The sequence below is a fragment of the Xiphophorus maculatus genome, chromosome 18, assembly GCF_002775205.1.
Source record: "Xiphophorus maculatus strain JP 163 A chromosome 18, X_maculatus-5.0-male, whole genome shotgun sequence".
Lineage (NCBI taxonomy): Eukaryota > Metazoa > Chordata > Actinopteri > Cyprinodontiformes > Poeciliidae > Xiphophorus > Xiphophorus maculatus.
In genome coordinates this window covers 18469703-18495164 of record NC_036460.1, presented here as the reverse complement: position 1 = coordinate 18495164, position 25462 = coordinate 18469703, and the positions used below count along the sequence as shown (strand labels likewise).

At 36.9% G+C, this 25462-nt stretch overlaps 1 protein-coding gene across 8 annotated transcripts in view; it reads right to left on the bottom strand.

Moving 5' to 3' along the window:
- Positions 1-25462, bottom strand: part of dync2h1 (dynein cytoplasmic 2 heavy chain 1) — a 105438-nt gene that overhangs the window by 52107 nt on the left and 27869 nt on the right. For 3 of the 8 annotated variants that reach the window (XM_023351403.1, XM_023351405.1, XM_023351404.1), the window contains exons 48-74: positions 23282-23528; positions 23008-23159; positions 22747-22891; positions 22076-22178; positions 19451-19615; positions 18689-18813; positions 17611-17859; positions 17217-17325; positions 16589-16702; positions 16018-16160; positions 15245-15323; positions 14628-14791; positions 13862-13999; positions 12103-12216; positions 11832-11992; positions 11627-11750; positions 11349-11470; positions 11095-11181; positions 9847-9973; positions 9013-9154; positions 7542-7651; positions 7053-7073; positions 6186-6284; positions 5637-5760; positions 1953-2116; positions 1574-1693; positions 216-350 (exon numbers count right to left, since the gene is read on the bottom strand). In XM_023351403.1, the coding sequence (XP_023207171.1) occupies positions 216-350; positions 1574-1693; positions 1953-2116; positions 5637-5760; positions 6186-6284; positions 7053-7073; positions 7542-7651; positions 9013-9154; positions 9847-9973; positions 11095-11181; positions 11349-11470; positions 11627-11750; positions 11832-11992; positions 12103-12216; positions 13862-13999; positions 14628-14791; positions 15245-15323; positions 16018-16160; positions 16589-16702; positions 17217-17325; positions 17611-17859; positions 18689-18813; positions 19451-19615; positions 22076-22178; positions 22747-22891; positions 23008-23159; positions 23282-23528 (3583 nt within the window). The remainder of the gene's footprint in view (positions 1-215; positions 351-1573; positions 1694-1952; positions 2117-5636; positions 5761-6185; positions 6285-7052; positions 7074-7541; positions 7652-9012; positions 9155-9846; positions 9974-11094; positions 11182-11348; positions 11471-11626; positions 11751-11831; positions 11993-12102; positions 12217-13861; positions 14000-14627; positions 14792-15244; positions 15324-16017; positions 16161-16588; positions 16703-17216; positions 17326-17610; positions 17860-18688; positions 18814-19450; positions 19616-22075; positions 22179-22746; positions 22892-23007; positions 23160-23281; positions 23529-25462) is intronic. The other 5 variants (XM_023351409.1, XM_023351410.1, XM_023351406.1 and 2 more) reach the window with 4 other exon arrangements.

Below are 25462 nucleotides of genomic sequence, written 5' to 3'. Positions count from 1 at the left end.
GTGTTTACAAGCAAATAATACCACTATAGGATTGAACTATAGAAATGAATGAAACATGAATAGAAGTCAATGCAAAATTCCTGTCAAGATAAAAAGACACTGCATATGTGTGTGTTTATAAAAAAGCAGTTAAAACAAGCATTACCAACACATGTAAAGGAGTAAACTGCAAATTTTTTTCCGGGTGATTTTTGAACACAAATGACTTACAGTACCTGGTCCAAAGACACCTGCAGCCTGTGTGATTCCACCAATGACTCCTGGATGAGGGCACTGCTTGCCTTGGTTTGGTTTAAGCTGTCAATCAGCTCCCTGTTCTCAAGAATATTACCTTGAGCTGTAGCCAAAGTCTGATGCAAAGAACAACAGACAGATGGACAGGTTGTAACAGATGAGTGGGAGAGATGGGAAAAAGAGAGGGATGGGAGAGAGAGCGGGTATGTTGTTAGGTTTTTGTGATTTTATCTCAAGTCTGTAATCTGATAAAAGTTGCAAGAAGGAGTGATGCTAGGGCTTCAACAGCCTTGTGTAAGGAATTTTAAACTCTTAAAATAAGTGTTCACTGAGTTCTAAAATTCTCTCACTCAGCTCTGAGGAACCAATTCTGAAACGAAGTGATAAAATGTATTCAAATAAATTCAAGTAAAATAGATGAGAAACCAGCAGAGCATGGAAATGTCAAGTCGAATATGCTCCTACGATTCAAGAATAATTACATGTCTAATACCACAGAAGCACCGACATCTGGCTATTGGCATTAATTCTCTCTGTGTATGAGCGTTTCCAAATGTCCCTCTGACCACACAAAAAAGGATTTTTATGCTGTATTTCTAAGCCTGAATATCCATCAGAATGGTGTGCAACTTCAAATGTGAAAGTACATCAGCATTAATCTGTTGTGGTTACAGGAAGAGAATATTATGGTATTAGACTGCAAATGATAACTGATACCTCAGCACATAATCAGAAGATTATGTGCTGAGGTAGAAACATCATGATAGAATCTACATGGCACATAATGCCATTTTTAGATGCTTCCACCTACTATATTGTTGTGAAATTATTACACAGTGTTTAATCTGTACATTTCCAAATAACACAGAGAAGTAAAATGAACAAAAGGAAAAGCACAGCCATTAAAGCCCCCCAACCCTGAGGCACCCACTGATTAAGGAGGATGGGTGGTGCAGTAGAAAAACCCCTCTTCCTGCAACACAGAAACATAGGATCGATAATGAGGGCTGGTTGTTTCTACCTTCATCTGATACATTGGACAGGTATAGTGATTGCAGCAGTACTCACTGCTCCTGATTCGCCTATACACAAAGTCTTACAAAGTCTAGTTCACTTTCATCACACTAGCAGTGGAACTTAGCAACTTCAACATCTGTAGTGCAGTGGACAGTAATTATTCCAGAAACAAAAGCTATGATTCCAGAAACAAAAGAATACAACCTGTCTATCTGTCCACATGTTTTTCTTTTTGGTACACAGGTTAATAATTACATATGCATAAAACAAAGATTTTAAATTGTCAAACATGTATGGCTTGTTAATGTTGTGAAATTTCTACCTCTAGCAAAGATTCTTCCAGTTGTGCCAGCTGTATCTTCTTGTCCTCTTCTTGTTGCAGCAGTCGTGTTTTCTCAGTCTCCAGTTCTGGCTTCTCATGCTGGATGGTCAAGGCTAGCAGCTAAAACATTCACACAAACACAAAGGCAAGATGAGATACAAAGCAATTACTACTCAGACAAAGCTATTCTAATATTCTTAAAAGTTCTATAGATTTTGGTCATTGGATATTAAACTCATAATTAAGTCAAAGTGCATTTTGGAAAAAAAAAAATCATACACAGGCAGCACATTCAGTACCTCTGCTTTATTTCCCAACAGGGTTGTTAAAATATGTAGCTGACGAGCTTTTGCCTGAGTGTTTGTGTCAGCTCGGATACCTGTCCTCGCAGACCTGCCCTGGTCGTGGTGAAGTTGACCTCTGTGACCACTGAAGCGGCATCGGGGGGGATGACGAGACTGGGATTCCGCGTTGCCAGGAAGAGACGGAAGTCCTCATTGTAATCAATAACTTTGTCCCCAATCTGAACCACATACCTGGGACCTGTAGGTATGCGTGTGGGTGCGTGAATGTCAACATTAAGGTGCGAGTCACTTCATAACATACTGTTGTACTCAGACATGCAAGTGCGCCTATAATGGCCATTTAAAAACCTTTCTATTCTCATATTTTGTCCTCTGCTTTTTGTCTTCTGGTTTCTGCAGTGCAGCATTTCCAGGCCTATGTCCTCACTCTTTTTTCCACCTTGTTAAGCATCAAATCTGAGTGGATAACTTGCCCTTTCACATAGTTCTTCTGTCTCCACTCGTTCTAATTTAGCTTCAAATTGACAACCTCCTTTCTCTGGATGATTCAGAGCCTTATGAGTCATGCTCATTTTCACAGGTAAGGCTTCCAGTCGGAGTTATATTTATGTGATCGGTATGCAATTACCTACAAGTAAACCAAGAACTTATAAATATTGTTGGTTATATCACAGAATCCAAAACAATCAAATAGAAAACAAGATATTTTGTGGTTTTTTAGTTGTTTTTTTTAATTTTCAGTCTAAATATCATATTAGTTTCTAGACTGTTTTGATAAATTAAATAGATCAAATAATACATTTGGTCTATTTAATGAATTTATATGAAGACATATATACGTACACCTTTATCACCATATGTATATTCAGAGGTCTCTTTTATTAAAATCTCTAGACCATAAAGACATTTTTTCAGGAGCTAAGAAAACCAGCCACTTATGGGAGGTGCTGCCCTTATTCTTGGATAGTGCAAATAATGGAAATTGATAGGCAAAGAGCAAGTTTTTATAATAAACCAAAGTAATTACTTTAAGAGATAGCAACATCAATGTGACACACTTCATTTCTTCTTTAATATGTGCTATTTATTCACACTCTATGATGACATTCACCTATTCAATTCTGTGAGAGGCTGCTTCAAAACACTGTTTTTAATTCCTTCAAAATCCCCCTCCTTTGATAAATTTGGCACTGTGAATTTAACATTTTGATAGTCAAAAATGTGTGTATTCACTTTAAGTCATGTGCTGGTTTCTAGTTTAAAGGTATACCGAGGTTTGCATTTGTATATTTCTCCATTATCAAATTAACACTAACAATAAAAACCTGTATTTGGATTATCCCTGCAAGATTTTCCAAAACACAAAGTTTTTATAAAAAGATAAAAACACTGGAAAATGTGTTTTTTTTTATGTTTATCTGAGAATAGAGCCAAGCACAGGGCTATCTTTTAAAATTGCCCTTCTGCTGAATTTCTGACCATTACTGACCTCTCTGGCTGTCTATTTCAGACACTCCTGCCTTCTCCAACAATATTTATATACAGCACCACCTGCACCCACTGACATATTAGTTGATAGGCTGTATATTCAAATAAATTAATATTCGCTGAAAGTTTTATTTCAGGTGAACATGAGCACAATAATCAAAATTTAATAGTCAACAAAAATCTCAATATTAAATCATAAATTCTAATTTAAACTGAGAGGGTTTTGTTTCTGTTGCCACAAACAACTAAACCTCTGCTCCTTTTCTCCCAACATGCCTTCATACAGTTATTGGATGAGGCAGAATGTCCTTCAGATTTAACTGGCCGTGTTTAGCAGCAGTGTTGACGACGTGCTGAAGCATGTCAGCAAAGCAACCAAATCATGAGGACAAACATCTTGTCAGCACAGTTCTAAGCATTTCTCTGTGGTCTTATGCTTGAGGTGTGTATTGAGAACTGCAGTTTTATCTCTGAAAAACAGCTTTCTCTGACTGGGGAGAAAGGAAGAGGTGTGTCATTTCACACCCGAAGTGCTGGATTTGTGTCTGTTATATAAAAGCTCTTTGCCCCACTCGTCAGAACACACAAGTCCGGCTCTTTAATTTGTTTGGTTGGAACAATTTTTAGAGCTTTTCCAAATATCAGATTTTCCTTTATTTTCCTTGGTTTCACTCAGTACTAATTAGTTTAACCAACCTCAGTTTTATTTTCCACGTATCAACAACATTGGGATCCAATAATTATTTTTTGCCACCCATTCTTGCCCCCAGCAATGTGAAAACTGCTCGCCCTGGCGAGGTTAGCGTCGAGTTCTGCAGAATCCCAAAATCCAATGCAGCGACCTACATCGCCAGACAGCAAGAACGGAGCTGATCAGCAGCCATTAATAAACTCTGACAGACAACAGGCTTTTGATGGATTTCGACATGCATTTTAAGTTGCTTTACTGCATTCAAGGATGTTTTAACTACAGTTTAATTTGGTGACTGCCAAACCATAATGAATACAGCTGTGGATGGAAAAGCTAAAATCTTGAATATTGACTTCAGAACTAGAGCAAATCTGTTTATATTTCAGCTCGATTTTTCCTAACTGACTGGTTTCCATGGATATCTGCCTCCTGGAAAATGAGTAAAATACCACATTCTGCTTGGATTGCTTTAATTAGTTACATAAATAAACTCATACTACTTTAGCTTGCCAGAATGCCAGGTGATGAGTTTTTGTGTTTGTTTTTTCTCTCGAACCTTCTACTATAAAGCAGTTGCATGAGAAAGTACGGGAGGGAGTTTAACTGGTGGGATTAAACTTATAAATCTGTCAAGCTTGCGATAATTTTTTTGTGGATGACACCAGTGATGCAGCAGGTCCGCAGGAAATTTCATTGAGTCTTAACAAACGATTTTAGCTGTGATACTTGGTCTGCAGCAGTCCTCTTTTTTTTTTTTACAAACCACCTAGAGGTGTTTTATACTGTAGTTGGCAAACTAAATTCCATCCAGTGCATGTCCAGAGAGACTTCACAGGTAGAGGTTTATTCTTGAGAGACTAGATTTTACTACACATATTACAAATAGCTGTTTGGAAAATCATTGAGTGGCACTTAAGGGGCAGAGCCCATCACTTTCATACAATGAATTTTATATTTGACCCAAAATTGACAACCAATCTGTCTCTATAAATGAAATAAATAAAAATCAATTGTTGAAAATGATCCTCAAAATTTGTTTTTTTACCTCCACATGTGCATCTGTGTAACAACATCTAAATAAACAATACATGTTTTAGATACTATTACTAAAATAATTACTACTACGTTTTATCAGTAGAAAGAAAAATACAGATTTTCGATTGTATGCCTGATGTCTCCCTTTACAAGGATTGTTAAGCAACTTTTCTTATAAATCAAGACTAAAACCCACCTGTTTAGAGTTGCTTTTGAGCCATAATAAATGGAACACTGACCAACATATATGATGTGTATTGATGATTTTGATGATAGCACTCAACAAAATGTAATGTGTGTCACTAATTTTTCAATTGGTGACTGTTCGTTATGATTTTTCATTTTTTGTTTTCATGATGTGAAACACTTTAAACTGCCTTTTTGCTGAAATTTGTTATACAAAAAAACTTGATTGATTGATTTATTGATTGATTAAAGCTACAAGTAACTGATACTTTTAACCTGCATAAGCAGCATTTACTGACTTACAGGAAGATTGTGAAGCAGACATCGTAGAAACGCATCAGTATGTGGATGTGAATACCTTGAGCTATGAGGTCTTTCCTCAAGAGCGGATAGAGCACAGGTTCAACACCATCCATTTCCTGGATGATAAGTGTTTTACCAAATCTTACTGCTAGCTCCACTGATGTGATGAAGTTGTTGTCCTGGAAAAGCAGACACACAAACATTAAAACCACTAGTGGCCTTTATTAAGAGTTATCAGACAGAAAATGGTCAAAGGGGAGAAGACATGCAGCAAAGGCATCAAGGCCAGGAATCCAGGACGGCTGCGTCAAGAACCAAACCTGCTGTAAATGAGGGGCACACGTTCTACCACTCAAAAATCTGAATAAAACACTAATTGTTTTCATTTTCAATTAGTAAAAGAAATAAAGTTCAAAATTCTTTTGTTAATCTTTTTTTTGTTGTTGTGCAACAAAAGTGTTCGATACCCCAAGTTACATAAATTATAGCAACTTATATCCTAAATATTGCCTTAGTGGAGTAGATTAACTTGGAAAGATGAAATGAGGGGGAAAAGAAAAAACAAAAAAATGAGGATTAACTGAATCACTTGGTGAATTTTTACCTGCTGGTTAATAACCTCAAGCCTTTGTTCTTTAAGATGTGTGCGTAACCACTCTGTGGCTCTGGACGATGGGTCGATCAGGAAAGGACAAGCAACACTCTGACACAAGAAACACATAAAACACCACGTTTTAAGATAAGACAAACTTATTTAGAATAGGGTTATGTAATTGTGAATTCATGAATAATGTTGTTACAATGCTGCCATCCTATTTGAATGACATCACAATCATCGAGTCAAAGAAGGTTAATGTTCTCATGTTGTCAGTCCTGCAATTTTATGCCTCTTGAGGGATTCTGTAAACTATTGCAAACATCTGTTCTGGACACTAGCTGTCTCTTTTCTTTGTCTGAAATAACCAAATAAAAAGATGAGAAAAAAGAAAAACTGAAAATTGACATAACAAAAGATTTTTTAAGTCTCATAAACTGAAGACAAATTAAATATAGCCACACTTTAATTACCTTCATATGCATAATGATTTTTGACAAAACAGTGCTGCTAACACAGATTTGACAGATGATAATACTCAAAAGAAAACTTTGAACAAACTGAAAATATAACCGTAGTACTTTCAGCTCTGAGTGCCAAAACAGGCTCAGTCAGAAGGAGTTTTAGTAACTGCAATGAAGAAAACCATCAAGTGTCCCCAAAAACATCAATAAATATCAACATTAAATGGATAAATTTACATCAGTTGAGATTTATGTTGAATGAAAAAAAAATGGAATCCCTTTCTTACATTACTAACAATATTTCACCTCATAAAGAGCAAAAAAGACCTGTTCCTAATGGTGACAAAAACATGAGAGACAAAAGAAAAAGTAGATGTGGACAATGGGGGTTAATGAGAGGACAACTTCTTACCTGTAACTTGAGAGTATTAATCTGAAGGCAGCAATGGCAGAAACGACACACAAAATAAATACATGCAAATGGAGGACAGGTGAAAGGCAATGATGAAAGCATTCCTTTTGCAATGAATACAAACACTGTTAAGTTCTCCAGTTTCTATTTTAATATGTGTATAGATAAATATAAATCTGTCACAACACTAAAATCACATGTCCATTATCGGTTCCTTCTTTGATTCAGGGAACAAATCCAACTTTTCATGACCATAATTATAGTTCCAGTTCATCTGTGCAATAGAAGCCTGACTGTGACACAACTTTACATTTTTATTTATGCTTAATTCTTAGATTTACTTATTTTCCAGTGATACCCTCAGAGAAAACAAATAAACATTCAGAGACAACCTAGTTTATAACTGTTGTTGCTGTTTGAGACATAAAAATTCACACATTATTTTATTAAACCAAAAGCCTGTAGAACATGGTGGGGCATTTGTCTTACCTGTAGAATAACCAGTGCATTCTCCATGGAGAGGTCATCTGATGGCAGCCCTTGACTCTTCCATATCAACTGTTCACTCTCCGAGCACAGGAACGATCGTAAGTCAAACTCTGATAAACAGATACAAATAGAGATGGTCAGCTATAGTTCGTGTGTTTTGGTTCTGTTAAAACCTTCATGCTATTGTTGTTATAAAAGGGTGTTATTAAGTATTTTCCAGGCACACAGTGCCATTTTATAGCACATACCAGTAGCCATATTACCTTTAGTTGTTATAAAAATGCTGTATTTATCAAGTATATCTTAAAAAGAAATTTACTCCAGATCATAGTCTTACCAAATGCCTTAAAATTAGCCTATGTCTCTTTAAGAACCTCCTACCCTGCCCAACACTCCCCTTTCAGCAGGTCATCACAATAATGCTCCTCTGATTCAGTTTACAATCATTGTGATGTAGTTTGCATGAGAAGCTCAGCAGACCTGCAGTTCCACCAGGTGTTTGCTAAGTGCTAGTCTGGTGGTGCTGAGTGGGGGAGGCTCAGGGGAGGTATGCTCGGTGAGGTGGAATCTCAGCTGGGGACTGCAGCTCCGATGCAGAGGTTTAGGATAAATAGGCTTTGCATTGTATGAGCACACATTTAGGCACCCAGAGGAGATTCAAGGATTTCTCAAACATGCAAGAACAAAATCAACATCAAAGTAACACTACATGCGTGTTTTGATGAGGTAGTAACATTATGAAATGATATTAAGCTCACTAATGTAAATTTTGCATAATACGCCCTGTTTAGTATTATTTCTTAGATTACCTTAGTTTGTTTTTCATCCAGAAAGCAAAGGAAAAAGGATTAATCCATAAATGAACATATCAATAAACATCTTTTAGCAATGTGTGTTAAACTGAATTATTCTCTCCTCATTCTCTTCATTCATTCTTTCAAAAGTTTTTACCTTTTTTCAACCCCACAAGGCTGAAAGAAACATTCAGGGTTTTTTTGTTTGTTTTTACACAAAACAGAATGAACATTAATCTATTCAAACTAGTAAGACACTACTGTAATTGTCAATGTTCATTTACAGTCACTATGGTCCTGATATTTTACAGAAGTGCTTTAGCTATGAGTATAATTAGTCTTGGGTACTAACTAGCAATTAATTATAACAAAAAGGATGTGAGAATGCTTGAATGAGTGTCTCGTGTAAGTAGATCAGACAGCAGCTGTAAAACAGAATAAGAAGGCAACTTTAAAAAAATAACACAAATCATTCAAATTTGACAAATAAAAAAGGTTATTTTACCTAAATTATTGCTAAAAACTGTAAGTGAAGGCATAGTAAGTACTTTCACAATATGTATCAACACAGGGCATTGGGCCATGTGTGGGTAGAGGAGCGTTAGTGCGAATTGTAAGCACACGACTCATACATATGGTGGTCACAGTATGCTAAAGGCACAATTTCTGTATTTTACTCTGTAATCCAGATTGAGCCATCCACGTATCCAGGCAGTGTCTCCTTCGATCTTCAGAAGCCGCAGACAGGTAGGTGATGAAGGCTGCAGCAAGCAGAGCCCTGAGAGGAAGTGTGTCCAACTCATTCTGTATCTCAGACATCTGAAACAAAAACGAACAAGACAGAGAAGATTGCTGAGCAGACAGAGGAACAGGTTAATAAAGTATGAAACACAGGCACAATTGGGATTTGAGAGAAATAAGAGGAAAGATTGTAAAGAAAGGTGAGAATGAAAGGAGATAATGAGCAAAGCAGGACAGTTAAATGACAGCAACACACTTCTGTTTTGATCAGGATTCCTTTAGAGTACTTTGGTGGTATGAAAATTATAGCGGAGGATAAAATTAGGCTAATTGAGTACAGGTCTCCTTTCTTTGGAAAAAAGTTAAATAGCTTAAACAAATTAACATATACTGTAGCTAGTGATGAGTGTGCAAAAAAAGTGCCGATGTGAATATGTTTAAGCGAGACTGTATAGAAATACGTGCTCAGAAAGTTAAGTTGCTGCCTTGAAAAAGGCCATGAGAGTATGGGAGTGTGGGTGTGAGTGAGTGAGTGTGTCAGCCTGAGATTGAGTGTTTTAATTAAGGCGCAGACAGATGCTGTTGAGAGGAGTAAAAACAGCCAGAGGGGACCCAAGGCAGCGGGATCCATTCCTCTATGTCTCTCTCTCACGCACACTCACACTGACGGCTCCTGTTGCTTCTTACATTGTAAACGAGCCCCTTTTGGAGTACATTTGTAAACCCCCCCACAGCGGTGCGCATGTCAGCACACCCATGCATCAAGCTACCTGTGCATTCCAACGTGTGTGTTCTCCGTCCAGCTGTGATATGAGCTGCTGGGCTGCAGTGATCGTGTCCTGAGCTTTAGTCACCTCAGCCTCCAGCTTTGCAGCCTCGGCAGTGTGACGCTGAAACCTGAAGAGTGAAGATTGTGTGGAGAAGATGATGTGTGGAAGGATTTTTGTGGCTAAAACAATAAGTTTAGAGCTGAATCATCTTAGTAGTTTTATACATTATTTATTTATTATTTAATTTGCTTGAACCCTTGTGCAAAGCAAAGTTATTTTCAGTTTCTATACTGACCTTTTTTTTATTTAGAAAACAGACAGAGATAGACAGAAATTGAGACTCATTCATATTATGTAACAATATTCAGGAGGATTATCTGGTCTTTTAAGACCAGATAATAACACAGGCTGAGAGTGTTAAAATATCCAGTGGCTTGCACTGGAACGTTTAGACATTTTGTAATTTACCAATTACACGACTAAACAGTAGATAATTATGAAACACAAGAAAATAAGAACAGAAAATAGGTCTAAGAAAAGAGGAATAGTATGGACAAATCTCAGAAACATGACAGAAAAAAATGCTTTTCCACCCTGATCCATAACTAACACTTTTGATGAACCTGGAAATAATATTATTATGTAAACTGAAACTATATGAGGCTAAAGAAGGACAGATTAATTCCAACAGATAACCAGAGGATGTGTTCTGGGACTGGATGTGTTTATGTGCAAGACTGCTTTTAGGAAAAATAGAAATTGATAAAAGACAGTCTGCTATAAAAATGCTTTTCTCAACAAAATGCAATATCTGTGGTACTAACAGTGACAGGTGTATGCAAAAAAAAGAGCATTGATAGAGAGGCTTTTATCTGAATTTCAAACAAACATTGTCTTTTCCAAGGAAGGGCTAATGTAATTTCACCAGCTTAACTTGTTTTGTAACACTCAAAGCAACACAGATTCAAAGAGACATAGGATGTGTACTATCTGCATTTCAAGATCGTTTTTCACTAAGTTATTGATATCAGTAATTTGACTCACTTCCCACAGCGGCATTTTGTTATATATATATATATAAACTCATCCATGTTCTTTTCATGCTGGGACTCTTGTACTAAAAGCAAGAAACCTTTGGCTAGACTCAGACTACTTAGGCAAAATAGGTAACCATAAGTCCCACAAGATAAACAAAAATAAAAGAATTAACAGATAATAAAAATTGATGGAAGACAAGGGAGGGCATACTTCTCTTTCAACTTGTTGACTTTAGCTCCAACATTGTTGAGCTGGTCCTCTAGGTTATTCTTCCTACTTTCTGTTTTTTTAAGGTTTCTGTTCAGATAGACAAACACACATAAAATTGTTTCTCATACATTTGTCTTTCTTAGAATTGACAGAGGCTATACATTCTGTATGTGTATAACATAATATTTTCAAGCAGGTGCTTGATTAAATTAAAATTATATCAGGTGTTTTTTTGAGGCGTGTTTGTCTCTTACTCCAGAAGTCCAGCTTGTTCTCTTTCCAATGGCTCGATTCTCTCCAATACAAAGGAGTATTGGACATTTGCTTTGACCCAGGCAGCCAGAGGAGCAGCTGCTGCACTCGCACGCTTTGCATTCTGAGAGCAAAAACAGCACCTACTGTCAGAAACAACTCAGACACAGCAGTCACAATGTCACCTCCAAGCCCCAGAAACAGAACAGCATCAAGAGAATACTAACATCTACCAAAAACACATTTATATCTCATTCGGCTGCAACCACGGCTGTCTGACCTTAGGGTCAAAAGAAGCCTTGTTCCTGTTGAGGAGCTCTTCCACACTCTGGCGGATCTCTGCGGTGATGTTTCGAGCATCAAACGTAGCAATATCCTCCCTCACACCACGCTTAGCCAGAAAGCTGCAGAAAACAACAGAGTTAAAGAGAAGCAAGAGAGAGCACTCTGGTATCAGAGAAGTCAGTAAGGAGTTGAAAAGTTACCTTTTCATGCTGACCCAGGTGGTATCAAAGACGCCCATAAGTCTCAGTACTCCCTCAAGGATGTCTCTGATGACATCAGGGGGCATGCGGAGAGAGCGGATCTCAGACAGAGCTTCAGGCTTGATGTTTCCAACTGCACGCTTGGCTTCATCTACCAAAGGCTGCAGGGCAGCATGGTTAAGTGAGCGATAATGCAGATGAGATTGCTAGCATTGAAAATGTAAGGCATGCTTTTCTAGTAATGGGCAAGGCAGTCAAGCCACGAACTTACTTGAACTTCCTTCAACTCATCATCTATTTTGGCTTTTCTCTCTTCAATCTTGGACATTTCCTGAGCCATTTTCTCTTTGATTTTTTCCATTTCTGTCTTCTGGTCACTGGCATTCTGGATTGTTAAAAAAAGAACTTGCTCTAAATTAAAATGATACACTTTAATAACCTAAAGTAGAGTACAAAACAAACTAAAAAATAGCAAGGTGCTTGAGAAAAAAGGGGATATTTAATATTTTGATATTCAACTTATTACTGATGCAGTTCTTGTGAAGGTTTACAGTCATTCAGCAAAGGCGTATTATTCAAAATTTTTTATTTGAATTACAAAAGCAAAAATTGAGTGCTCAAGTTTGAATTTATTCAAACTCAGATTAGTTAATATCAAATTAACTAATCAGATTAGTTAATATCATATTAGCTAATCTGATATTAGTTAATCTAATTCAATATTAGATTAACTAATATCAGATAAACAGTCCCTTGAGATGCACCTCAAATTCACAATCTGAAGCAAAAAGGTTTCTGTGATAATCCTAGCTTATTAAACACTCTTCTTGGCAGAATTGCTAGAATTAAAATTAAAATAGTTGGTCATCTGAAAATGCCCAAAGTTTAGATGCCATGCTGAGTATTGAGTGAATGGAAAATTTTTATTTTTATGTCATACAAGACTTTCTCATGGATCCAGTTTTGGGATTACCAAAGACAGAAATTGCAATTCAGGATGAAAAGGGAAATTAAATTTTTTGAGATCTATTAATAATGACATATGCCTTTATACTAGAACTGGACAAGAAATAGCCACTCAATCTCTTACGGCCAGCTAAGCATGGCAACTGGCATCAACTAATTCACTCACTCTTTGGTCACCCAGCAACAACTTATTGTGTAACTTGCGCAACAACAGTTTAAGGTTTTGCCACTGTGCCTCATAGCTGCTTAAAATAAACAATGACATAGAGTAAAAACTGTGGATATAACAGAAAAGGATGTTTGGCAGCATTTCAGATATTTACAACAACAAAAATGTATCAATAATTATTGATATTGACTGAAATTAAATGCTTATATTGTGATACACTTTTCAGCCATATAATCCAGCCACACTTGATCCGATGCAAAACTCTTAACTTATTGAACTCTTCTAAAGTCAAAAGGTGACTAATATACGACTTTTACGCCCTTTACTGCATGCTGGATTGAATGTTTCCGTTATGATTAAGCCTCAATAGATGTGTGTTTGCAGCTTTCCTCTTGTTGTCTCAGCTCATTTTTTTTCTCTCCTGCTGTCTTGCTCTCCACAGGCAGCTTCCCTGCTACAGTCCAAGGGGACGAGTCTAGTGGTTAATTATCTCTCTGCAAACTGGTTCCACTGACATTTGTTGTTTTACTTTTTCACTTTTCTCCCTCCTTACTCCATCAAAATGAAAATGCACATTCCCCACAGAATGAATACTGAAGAATTTCAGCTTCCTTTTTATCCGTCCTTACATTCAGCTGTCTGTCCTCAAGACAGAACCCGGAAACCAAAATGGAAACAAGTATCAAGAGATGAGAAGAAACAAAACAAACAAGTGCACATATGCTCATAAGGTAAATAAAAAAGTTTTCACTACAGGAAGGCACAGCCAGGGGAAATCCAGGAAAAGTTTGGTGCAATATGAGAAGAGGTGGGTTGCAAAAGACATGAAAGCCTGGAGGAGAATTGCCCTGCTTAGCAATGATTGCCACAAACATACATGTACACCCAAACACACCTGCATGGAGGAGGTGATTTCCTGCAGGGCAGCATCTGCCTCCTGTTGTTTGGTTTTCAGCAGCGCGCTCTGCTCGGCAGCTCGCCTCTTTAAATCATCAACCAATGCTTTGGCCTCGTTCAGCTTGGACACACCTGCCTGAAGACACAAGCTAACTTAAGATGTGATAGATGAGACACAATCAGGATTTATGCAAATTGGGAACATGTGGCATCTTACTAAAACACTCACTTGTAAATGTTTAAGATTGATGTCTTAACAAAAATCCCATTGTGCCAAAATTACATGATCCCAAATACTCTACCAAATAAAAAAAAACATTGCATTAATATGTTTTAATCATCTACTAGGGAAGGTACTCTCCATTTGACCAAAACAAAATGTTATTACTTTAACTGTTTTGAACATCATTACTGTTTTATACTATTTTTCAGAACAAACCTGAAAAGCTGTTGTTTCTACAAAGTATTACTTCAGGTGGTCGAATACATACAAACAAGCTTTTCAATTTCATCACCTTTAACTGCACTGTACATAAATTCATCATTTGGTTTCCATATATCATCAAATCCCAATAAAAATATTGAAGTATGTGTTTACAATGTGAAATATTGTAATACAAAAATATTTAAATGTATAGATGTATGAATACTTTTAGAAGGCAAAACTCCCAAGAAAGTAGATAATAGCAGAAAAAATATTTCTTAAAGAAAAGGATGTAAAGATGGGAAAACTATTTGGTGCATAATGCATGGCTGACACTTACCTGTAGATGCTGCTGTCTTGTCGTAAGCTGGTTTTGCTTCCGGCTGTGTAGTGTTGTGTACACGTGCAGGAAGGCCATATACTGGCTCGGCGTCGCACCATTTTCTTTGCATGATTCATGAACCATTAAAAACAAACGACCCAGGTCTCCTGGTTCTGACCCTGCTGATATTCAAGAATAAAAATGGTTTTAATCATAAACTTCTTTATGTTTATACTTATGCATCAACCTTGACTTGGACGCAATCAAACATCTGAAGTGTTATTTTAAAGAGTGTTTTAGTTAAATGAGAGCATAACAATAAATGAACAAAACATGGAAAAATAATATCTAGCAAGACATGTTCAGCAATCTTTTTATTGCACGTGTGGATGCAGCTGTTACAAGCACGTTAGCTTGAAAAACACAAATTTATTTTTGGATCATTAAGACAGCGAGGAATACATTAAGAACGTGTCAGACACATTTTTTAAAAATTAACACACATGCATTGATGAATTTATAAAAGGAAATGACACAATAATCCAGAAAAATTCATTAATAGACACACAAAAATAGAACCATGTCCTAAATCATTTAAAAATATTACATTTGTATTTTTGTCCATCCGCTCCTACCTGAGCTTTTCCTTTTGGTTGCCTTCTTTTTTTCATTCTCATCTCCTTGTTCTGTTTTCGCCAGCACTAACTCAGGAATCTAATCCAAAATAGGGAATGTTAGATTTTCATAGAAAGCAATGATGAATCTGTTCCTTTGGAGTCATAGATAAAACATGTTAGTTTCATGTGAATTTAAAACAATATATTTTTATGAATTTTGTCACTGACTAGATTCATCGTACTGAGCAAGAATTTGAATAATTTCTGAGAAGACAAAAAGCAAACAGTAAAAACACAAAACCCTCATCCACAAGCACTGTCTATGGGAGAGGAAGTCTGACAAAGCACTGCTAATGTCAGTAGTAGCTCTACTACTTGGTTCATTTAAAGGTAATCTTAGTTCATTAGGACAGAAGATCTATAGGTGAATTTATAAAGTCAGATTATGTTTTGTCCAATAATTTGTCCATAAGACATGTTCCTTGTACCTAATCTTTACTGCAGTGTTTTAAAGATGCTGTTTTAATGGCTTTGAAGATACATTTACCCTTTTTTTCAGAACAAACCTCTCCATCAGACCACCTCCTAATAAGGGATGTTTGAGAAACTGGATCAGGCTTCTGGTTTGGAAATGACTTTCATTTAAATATCTGTTGTTTCTGATATATAAATCTCGTATCAAGCAAACAATTACATTTTGTTTGTGCATTGCTTTTTCAATTTTATAGTTCAAAATTAATTATAAAAATGCATAAAAACTCAGCAGCATTAGTTGGTTCTCCTGCACTGACCTTCTTCATGCTGCTCTCTGACCATCCTTCCATCCACTGGACAGAGCACTTGCGGTAGAAAGCTGGGTTACTTTCACAGTTGATTGTGAAGTTAGAATTGGAGCAGTCCATGATCAGGACAATGTGGAGGTTCTGTTGAATTCCTGAATAACATGAATATTGGATGTTTTATCACAAACGGTACAGACAGAAACTAGCTTGGTGTCTAAGATAATTTTTTTCAGTATATATTGCTGCAGCAGAGGTGGAAAGTGAAATTGCGCAGGGAGCTTTTCAAGGGGGGTTAACTGTGACCATAATACAGCTATTGATTTGATTTTCTCACAGTAACCTTAGCATTGGTGGCACAGTACTGTATCTAGAGCTCACACCGCTGCACAGCGGGGACACAGAAGACCAGAGTCAGATAAAATCAAAGACAAGAACAAGTTGTGATAGGAAATAACACGTGTAACAAAAATTGGCAGAGAAAGGAGGTTGAGTACGTGCTTCCCAGATGAGCACGTACTGAAATAAATAAAAAAATATGGGCATATATGGAATATTATTGTAATCATTATCCTGCACTCACTGTGAGAAAAGTAGTCGTAGAGAGGTCTGGTGAAGCCATCCTGGGATGCTGCATCCTTGAGTGATGAAAGCAAAGGCTCCAGTTCCTCTGGGGTATACAGACCTGGAACCTCACCTAGATGCAGAACCGTTTGTTTCAGATCAAAAGAGCAGAACAAGGCTTCCTATACATTTTTAATGCCAAAGTACATGACTTTACCTGACTTAAATTTACTAGGTATTTTCAATACAAGCTTAAAATTGTGAATGCAAAGAAATCAATATGATATAGTGTTTCAGCAGTGGTTGGAGTTCAAACATGAATCCCACATTTTTGTAGAGGTTTTTTTTTAATCACTTTTCATCGCTCATCAAACAATGCAATAAATGTACAAGCCTATGCAGTGGTATTATAATTCTGCAGTTTTATGTAAAGTTTCTCCCTTTGTTTCCCTTTTTCTCAGCTTTTTAAATGTGAGAAAAAGGGCTTTTTAAATGTGTTGCCATAGCCATTTTTAAGATTTGTTTTTAATCTTTAATAAAAAGCATCTAAAGTTCCTTAGATGCCACAAATAGCAGTTTCAGAAAAAAAATATAATGTTGATATTTGGAGTCACATGGAAGGATCAGGCAGATTATGTAATACAAACCTGAAGACAGCAGGCTGTTTACCATCTCTAAAAAAGCTGGATGGACAAACTGATAATCCTCCAACAGGAGAACCACCTGCTGACCTTCCAGACCGGCCATTTGCATCACCTAAGTGTCATGTACACAAACATATTTGTTATACCTGATACATAAAAAAAGGTCCGTATAAATACAACAGGGGCATACAGACAAAATCTTATTTGGGTAATAATAACTTTTTTCTTTATGCTAAAACAATTGTTGTTAATTACTATGAAAAGACAAAAAAAAGTTTTAAATGAATCACAAGCCATTTGTAGCTATTTTGTGAGAAACTCTACAAGCATTCTGTAAAAATGTATGTAATTGTTTGACATTCATATAAAGCAGCCAAGGCAATTAGGCCTTTCTCACCATCTTAAGATCATTGCTGAAATTTTTAAGGGTATATCCACGGGAGATTTTAGGTGTGAACAAGGTGTATCCGTGCATGTGTGACACCAGGCACGTGGCGGTGTGCCGACCCACTCCGCTCCTTCCTGCCAGAAGCAGAGAGCCACCAGGTCGACTCAGGACCCGATCCACTCTGGACACAAAGTCACACACTTCCCAGAACAGTAGAAGGTCGAGCTCTTTGTTGTCACGACTGTACAGTGTAACTCCCTATTAGAAAGGAAAGCATGAACCAAACAATAAAATGAATGAAAAATGTGATGAACAACAAAAAAAACAACAAAAAACAAGCGTGTAACCCACAAGAGTAGAGTGGCAGCATATGACAACAGTGTTTATAATTAAGGCGTAAGAATGTGATTAATTGTGCATGTAAACCCATATTGATGCACAGTCAAACCGATACAGAAAATATTTAGTTTTTTTTCTTTTCATACTGTTAGGTAAATTGTGTTACTAGTATTATCAAATATTCGTTGTATTATGTAGCCTTGTAGTTACATTTAGATAATGTTTACTTATATGCTTTTACTCTTTATTCTTAGTATAAGTAATGCTTCTGTGTGTTAAATAATTCTGATTCTTTCCTAAGGCTTCCTTGAGAGAGAGAGGTGATAGATATTCTCAGCATGACTCCCTGGGAAATGGAGGTGTGAGTTGCTCCCAGCAGAGTTTTACAATCCTGCAATAAACTCTGCTTTGTGATACAAAGCAGTTGCTTTGAAGCTATACAACGTGTCCTATTTGACGCCGTGCCTGGAGCAAGAAAGATTTAGAGTATAGATAACATGTGTCTAGATTAGTGAATGTCATTAGCGCTGCAACTATGTGCCCCTCCACCCTTTTAGAGTTGCAGCGCCCCGTGTGGCAGGGTTCCTAAAGAGCAATAAAAAGAGAGGAACAGACAGATGTGTTTCAGAGCGGTTGGAGATTTGTAACTGAAAGCACATCTCTGTCTGCTCTCCTCGCGAGAAACAAAGAATCTAACTCTCTTGTCTTTCCTGTGTTTGTTTAATAGGTATTTAGACCTGACACATACCTTCAGTATAACCTGTTTCAAATCAGCAGAACCCAGACAACCAAGCTGTTTTCCGTGAGGAGGCAGAGGCTGGCCTGGAGTCATGACAGGCCCTTCAGAGGATCCCCATGTCACATAGAAACCATCTTCAGAAAGGGAAAGAAATAGTCCAAACAATTAATAACATAGCTACACATGTTAGATTGAAATGGTGTAAGAACAATTTTTATTAAACATTCACACTGTTTTTGATTGTCTATACAGCATAGAAACTAAGGGATGGTATTCTTAATTCATTCATTCACTTGATCTATTTTTTTATTCTAGAAGGTTCAAGCAAAGTATATTTGACACCTTGCCATCTACAATCTATAACTAATTCCTGACACCTCCAACCTGCAACATGTAGATATAAATTAGATTTTATCAACACTGGGGGGCATTCCTCTACAATCAGTGGAAAAAATACTTCACTAATCACACAATTTGTGTGTTAGTCATGTGATTTAAAGAAACCAAACCAACTGGGAAAAAGAAAGAAATGATTAATTTGCTGCAGGTTCGCAGAATGTGGAAAGACCATTAGGAGAAAAACTGCCAGATGTAAAACTGTCAAACAAACTCTGAGGTTATACATTACAGCTATTCTTCAGGCATGAGTGGCATTTGGCAAATGTACATGACATGCACAGCTTGAAGCAAATTATCTCCAGTATAAAACATACTTCTGCTATGAATAAACATAACGGCTGATGATTTAGCTAAGTAAGAGCTGCTTCATACCACTCATGTTGTCTAGAGCAGCAGAGCCCCAGTCTCCCTGAATGATGGAGGAGAGAATGTTGTCGAAGTTGTGAATGTCTTTAGAAGAAACCAGCCGGTCTCTGAAGAGCCTCCTGCCCTCATTAGCCACCACTTCCAAGATGCTGTCTGTTAAGTTAGATTGAGCTGAAAAGGAAGAGGATACACAAATAAAGACATTTTCACACTTTGACTTACAAAAAAAGATATAGATTTGCTATGAACATTACAATTATGAACTTCTATTCCCAATTTTTAATTAAAATAAAATGAATAGAAAAGAAAAAAATACTTTACAGTTTTTTCCATAACTGTGGCTTTGCTCAATAGTATGACATTTTAACATAAGAATGAGTTACAAAGTATTAACCAACTGAGTTCCTGTGGCAGCTACTTTAGTTAAAATAGAACTCTCTCAGTCCTACAGAAAAACACAATTCATACTTGGAAATCGACATAAAAAGTTGGCGACATTATTAAAAACTAAACAAAAAATCATGGATAATTTTAAGGCCACTACTATGAGCAGATCCCTCTTTTGCTATTAAAACCTCCTTTGCTCAGAAAAGTTTGTTTTCTGATAAATCACAAAACAAACATTTCACAGGGTGATAGTTTGTTTTGTTAGGCTCTGACTGTTCTAGTATCTCTGTGGAGTGGACTTGGATTCTACAGATGCCTTCATATCCCATTAAATTGGTATTTGGAGTGTCTGAGGGCTATGTGTACCACATTAGGCTGTGCTGTTAGAAAATGTTCAAACCAGTTATTGAAGGGCTCCCAGCTGTCTCTTTCTCAGAGCATGATGTCACTGTAGGAAGGCCTTCTGGCAGGTGTGCGTAGGTGGGGGTGACTAGTCTGAAAAATGTTTTTTTCGTAGGTGGCAGTTTTAAATGTAATATCCATATATACAGCTAGATCTACGTATGTTATATAGGTATGTTGTAGCGAGATGACAAGATGATTCCGTGCCTTAAATTTGCTGTCAAAAAGTCACATTGTAATGACTTAAACACCAAGGTCATAAAAGTGAATAAAAATGGTACCATGCATGTATAGAGAAACTCAGCAAAGACAAATGCACAAGGAAAATCACAGAAAAAAGAAGAGAAAGTTTATACATACCAGAAAGAAGGTAATCAGGAAGGTAGGGAAATGGGAAGAAGATGCAAAGTTAGTTGAAGAATTGATCATCATGGGAAAAGAGAATTTTGTATATCGACATTTAATTAATTAATTAATAATCAGACTATCACAGCTGGAATACATTCAACAAAGAGGAAAATGAGCAACAGAAGAAGAGAAGAAGGAAGAGAGGATCAAAGAAGGAGAGCAAGACAAGTGACAGAAAGGAACTGAACAAAGACAAGAAAGAAAGAAAAAAAAGGGGTGGTAAAAATTTAGAGCATCCAAACACTAAGTCTCATGGAGATTTTTTTATGATTATATATATTGAAGCTTCATCTTGCCCAACAATTTTTTTTTTCCTGAAATGACTACAAGGACTTAATACTTGTCATTAAATTCTAATTTTTTTGTTTATCATAAGCTTTAGATCTAAAATGGATAAAAAGTTATTTACAGAAACAAGATCAATGGTGTATTTTCTCCAGCTGAACAGAAACAAAACTGAAGTTATTATTTTTGGACCTAAAGAGGAACGATCTAGAGTCAATGCACAGCTTCAGTTATTACAACTGAAAACTAGCGATCAGCCCGAAACCTGGGAGTAGTGATGGACTCTGACCTGAACCTCCAGAGCCACATAAAGACAGTCACAAAGTCGGCCTTCTATCACCTGAAGAACATTTCCAGGATTAAAGGACTAATGTCTCAGCCAGATCAAGAGAAACTCATCCATGCGTTCATCTTCAGTCGTATTGATTATTGCAACAGCGTCTTCACAGGTCTGTCCAACAAATTAATCAAACAGCTGCAGCTGAGCCAGAATGCTGCTGTTCACGTTCTCACTAAAACCAGGAAGATAGAGCACATAACACCAGTTCTAAAGTCCCTCCACTGGCTCCCTGTAGCTCAAAGAATAGACTTTAAAATACTGTTGTTAGTTTATAAATCACTGAACGGCTTAGCACCACAATACATTAAAGATCTGTATCAACCTTCCAGACCTCTCAGGTCTTCCGGTTCTGGTCTGCTCTGCATCCCCAGAACCAGAACCAAACGAGGAGAAGCAGCTTTCAGCATCTATGCACCACGAATTTGGAACAAACTTCCAGAAAACTGTAAAACAGCTGAAACACTGACTTCTTTTAAATCTCAACTGAAAACCCACCTGTTTAGAATTGTATTTGAAATGTAATCAATTACAAATTTATTGATGTAACTTGACTTAATGATTGATTCTAGATTGCATTGTGATTCTGTGTTTGTTATGATGTAAAGCACTTTGAAATGCCTTGCTGCTGAAATGTGCTATACAAATAAAATTTGATTGATTGATTGATTCAAAAGAATAGAAGATTTACTTTTTTTTTTTTTTTAAAAAGCAAAAAAAAAATTTTAACCACATTTTATTGAAAAAGTACAAAAACACATAACATGACCAGATGCTGATTTAAGTGAAATTTGACTATTGGCTGTAGTTACCTGCAGTAAGGTCATATCGCAGCAAACTGAGAACCCATTCCGTGAGGATACAAGGCGTGAACAGGTAGTGACTGTGATCGTCCACTGTAAACCTTGTTCTGACCTAATAGGGGCAGAAACAAAAACAGTATATGTTAAAACAAAACCAAGTGAACCAGACCTTGACAACAGGTAAAGAGAACTGTTCTGTACACAGCCTTTAAAATCTAATATATGGGGAATCCTCCAAGGATCAACTTCACATCAGTTGGAAGTTTTAATACATTTATGAAACATAAAAGTTACCATTTAAGCTAGTTGACATTTAAATTAGATTAACTCTGAGTGTTGTGGTATGGCTACACTCCTTCATCCATGACATGACACTAAAGCCGATTCTTTTTAGGAAAACATCAACAGGAAATCATATAACCACTATAGTTGATTCAGTTTGTACCTAAACTGAATCAGCCAGTTCCTTTGTTTTGCACTCATTGAAGAACTATTTGGTCAAAAGAGGTAATCTGCTTCCCAAAATTATCTAAAGATCCCTTAGATCTTTAGAGCTAAAGGAATATGGCTGATTCAGTTTAGTTTGTACCTAAACTGAATCAGCCATAACCATGACTATATGTTTTTCCCTGACATATAGTCAGGAAAAAACAACCCCTGAAAATGAATTCTCTTAATACCTGTTCATAGACTTGCACAAGAGATCCTGCAAGCTGGTGCGTTTTTCCTGTGCTGGCCCAGGCAGCTTGGTTCCCCAGGCTATGATGGAGAATTGGTTGAAGGTAAGCTGAGTAGATGGTCTGCAGCTGCTCTCTGTCTGGATAGCTAGACGCAGAGTAAAGTAGTAGAGGATAATAGAACAGAAAGTTCAAAATTAACTAATGAATTAGTTACTTTGAATTAACTAATCTTTGGGTCTGTGGAAGTAGTTGCACACTTACTCTATGGTGCAGATGCGTACGATTGAGGAGAAACGGGAGGTGAGTGAATGGGTGCCGACCGTACCTCCTGTTGACATGGAGGCCACCACCTGAATATTCTCAAGGCTCACCCACTCCAGGTTTTCATCATAAAACCCCTTATATGTCAAAACCTAGATCAAAATTGAAGAGTAAAAGAGGTGCTACTGTAAGATTATGTCAGACTGGCTTTACTTCACTGATGTAATTGGACAACATCATATTAGCTGATCTCCATGTTTGTGATCATCTTTACCTGTTGCAGAAAGGCTATAAGGTTACTGGTTCCCCATTTGTCTGGTTTGGGCAGATTGATATTCTTTAAGTAAAGGACTAGGTTCTCACAGTCCTTAGGTCTGAACACCCGGCCCGTGTTCGAGCTTAGCAACAGACATGTCTGGCTGAGCTTCTGGAGGACGTGGCGAGAGGAGGTCTGGGCGCTGCAGTGGACCACGGCGACTTGTGTGGAACGCAGTGAGGCAAAGGCGTAGCGCAGGAGCATGCTAGATAGTAAGTGATATACAAAAAGGGGACAAATAAAACACTCAAGCACTTGTGTATTGCTAGACATGATCACATACTGCAGCAACATTTCAGATCAGTTTAAATATATAGCTTACTTTTAACACAGCTCAGTATCATTTATGTTTGGATTGTGTCAGAACAGTGAGCAAGAATGAGAAGAACTACATCTGTGTTGCTTTTAATAAAAGAGTCTCTTTGGATCTTAGGACAATGTTTGTAATTGCAGACCCAAAGGGAAGGATACATATTTTATGAGGATGAGACAATATCTGGCAAGTGACTGCATGTACAAGCGGATTAAATTTTGCTCTGATATTGCTTGTTACTAAATTTCTTGTTATTTTTCTGAGGAATCAATTGAGAAGCCCAGTGCCCTACCTGGAATAGTGACCTTTTAGACAGAGGAGAGCAAGATAAGAAAAAAAAAACAACAGACTGAACTTAAGAGTAAAAGGCAAACTGAGTGGCGATTGTTCTTTTAGTGCCTGGTGGAGGACGCAATTATTTCCAACAGAACAACTCCTGGTGAACATGTGCACACCTGAGAGCAGTAAACACAGATTGCATTCTTATTTTGAGCTGTCAGTGCTTTCATAAGAAAGGTCAAGTTTTGAATAAAAGTTCCTTTGATTTGGTTGCTGATTGTGTGATTTTGTCATTTCTCGGGCTTGATTTAAACAACTCTGTCTCTAAAGCATAATAAATTCTTCTCCACTGTGATCTTGTTAACCTTTCCTTTCCAAAAAAAGAACAACATAAGAAAATGGGACAACTGGATATGTAATTCTGAAGAAAAAGTTTATTCAATAATATACTGTTTTAGTTTTTCCACATCAGTCACCTGAGAATTAAATTATTTCATATGTTGGATAAAAATCTTGAATTTTCATGCAGGTTTTCTACTATTGGTTAAATAAAAATCTGTAAAATGTGGCATGTATTTGTGTTCAGCCTATATGAGTCAACACTCGGCAACAAAGTGAAAGGGGTGTGAAGAGAAAGACATGCCACACTTTACAGATTTTTTTGAAGAAAAAATATCTTTAAAACCCCTTAGGTGTCCCCCTCAAAATGTTTACATGTAAGTCAATGGGCACATGAGAACACCGGTCATTATGACGGTTAAGGGGTTAAAAACCATGTGTCCTTTTCTTTTCACTGCAATATTATGAGTAACTGTGTTTTGATGTAACCCAAATAATCCCAATAAAGCACATAGATGTTTATGGTGTTAATATGAGAAAATATAAACAAGTTTAAGGAGTTCTGGTTCTGCATTCCCAGAACCAAACATGGAGCAGCAGCATTCAGCTTCTGTGTACCACAAATCAGGAACAAACTAGCTGTCTTGCAGAAAACTGCAAAACAACCAAAACACTGGGTGCCTTTAAATCGTGACGAAACCCCCAACTGTTTAGAGTTGTTTCTGAAACATAATCAATGATAACGATGGCACTTGACAATTGTTGACTGTGTTCTACAACTTTGTATTTGTGTGTGTGCTTTTATGATGTAAAGCACTTTGAACTGCCTTGCTGCTGAAATATGTTATACAAATACACTTGATTGATTGATACAAGAAGGAAATGAACATATGTCTGTATTCAAAACAGTTTTCTCTGCCAAAAACACAATCTGGTAACGTTGGCCTAGTTTCTAGTGCAAATATCCTAGTACATTTGAAATAAGACAAAACTAACTTATAAGTAACTTTTAAGCAAGCTATATTAGCTTGTTTTAAGTCAATAATTCCTTGATATTGATGAAAAGTAGAATTAGTTCCATTGGCAGATAATTTCACTGATAACACAACATTTCTCAAGTGTTATCAGTGAAATAATCTCCCAATGGCTGGCCTCTTGGTGAGTCCATGAAAAACTAATCTGTGGAATTCTAACCATCAGGTCCTGAA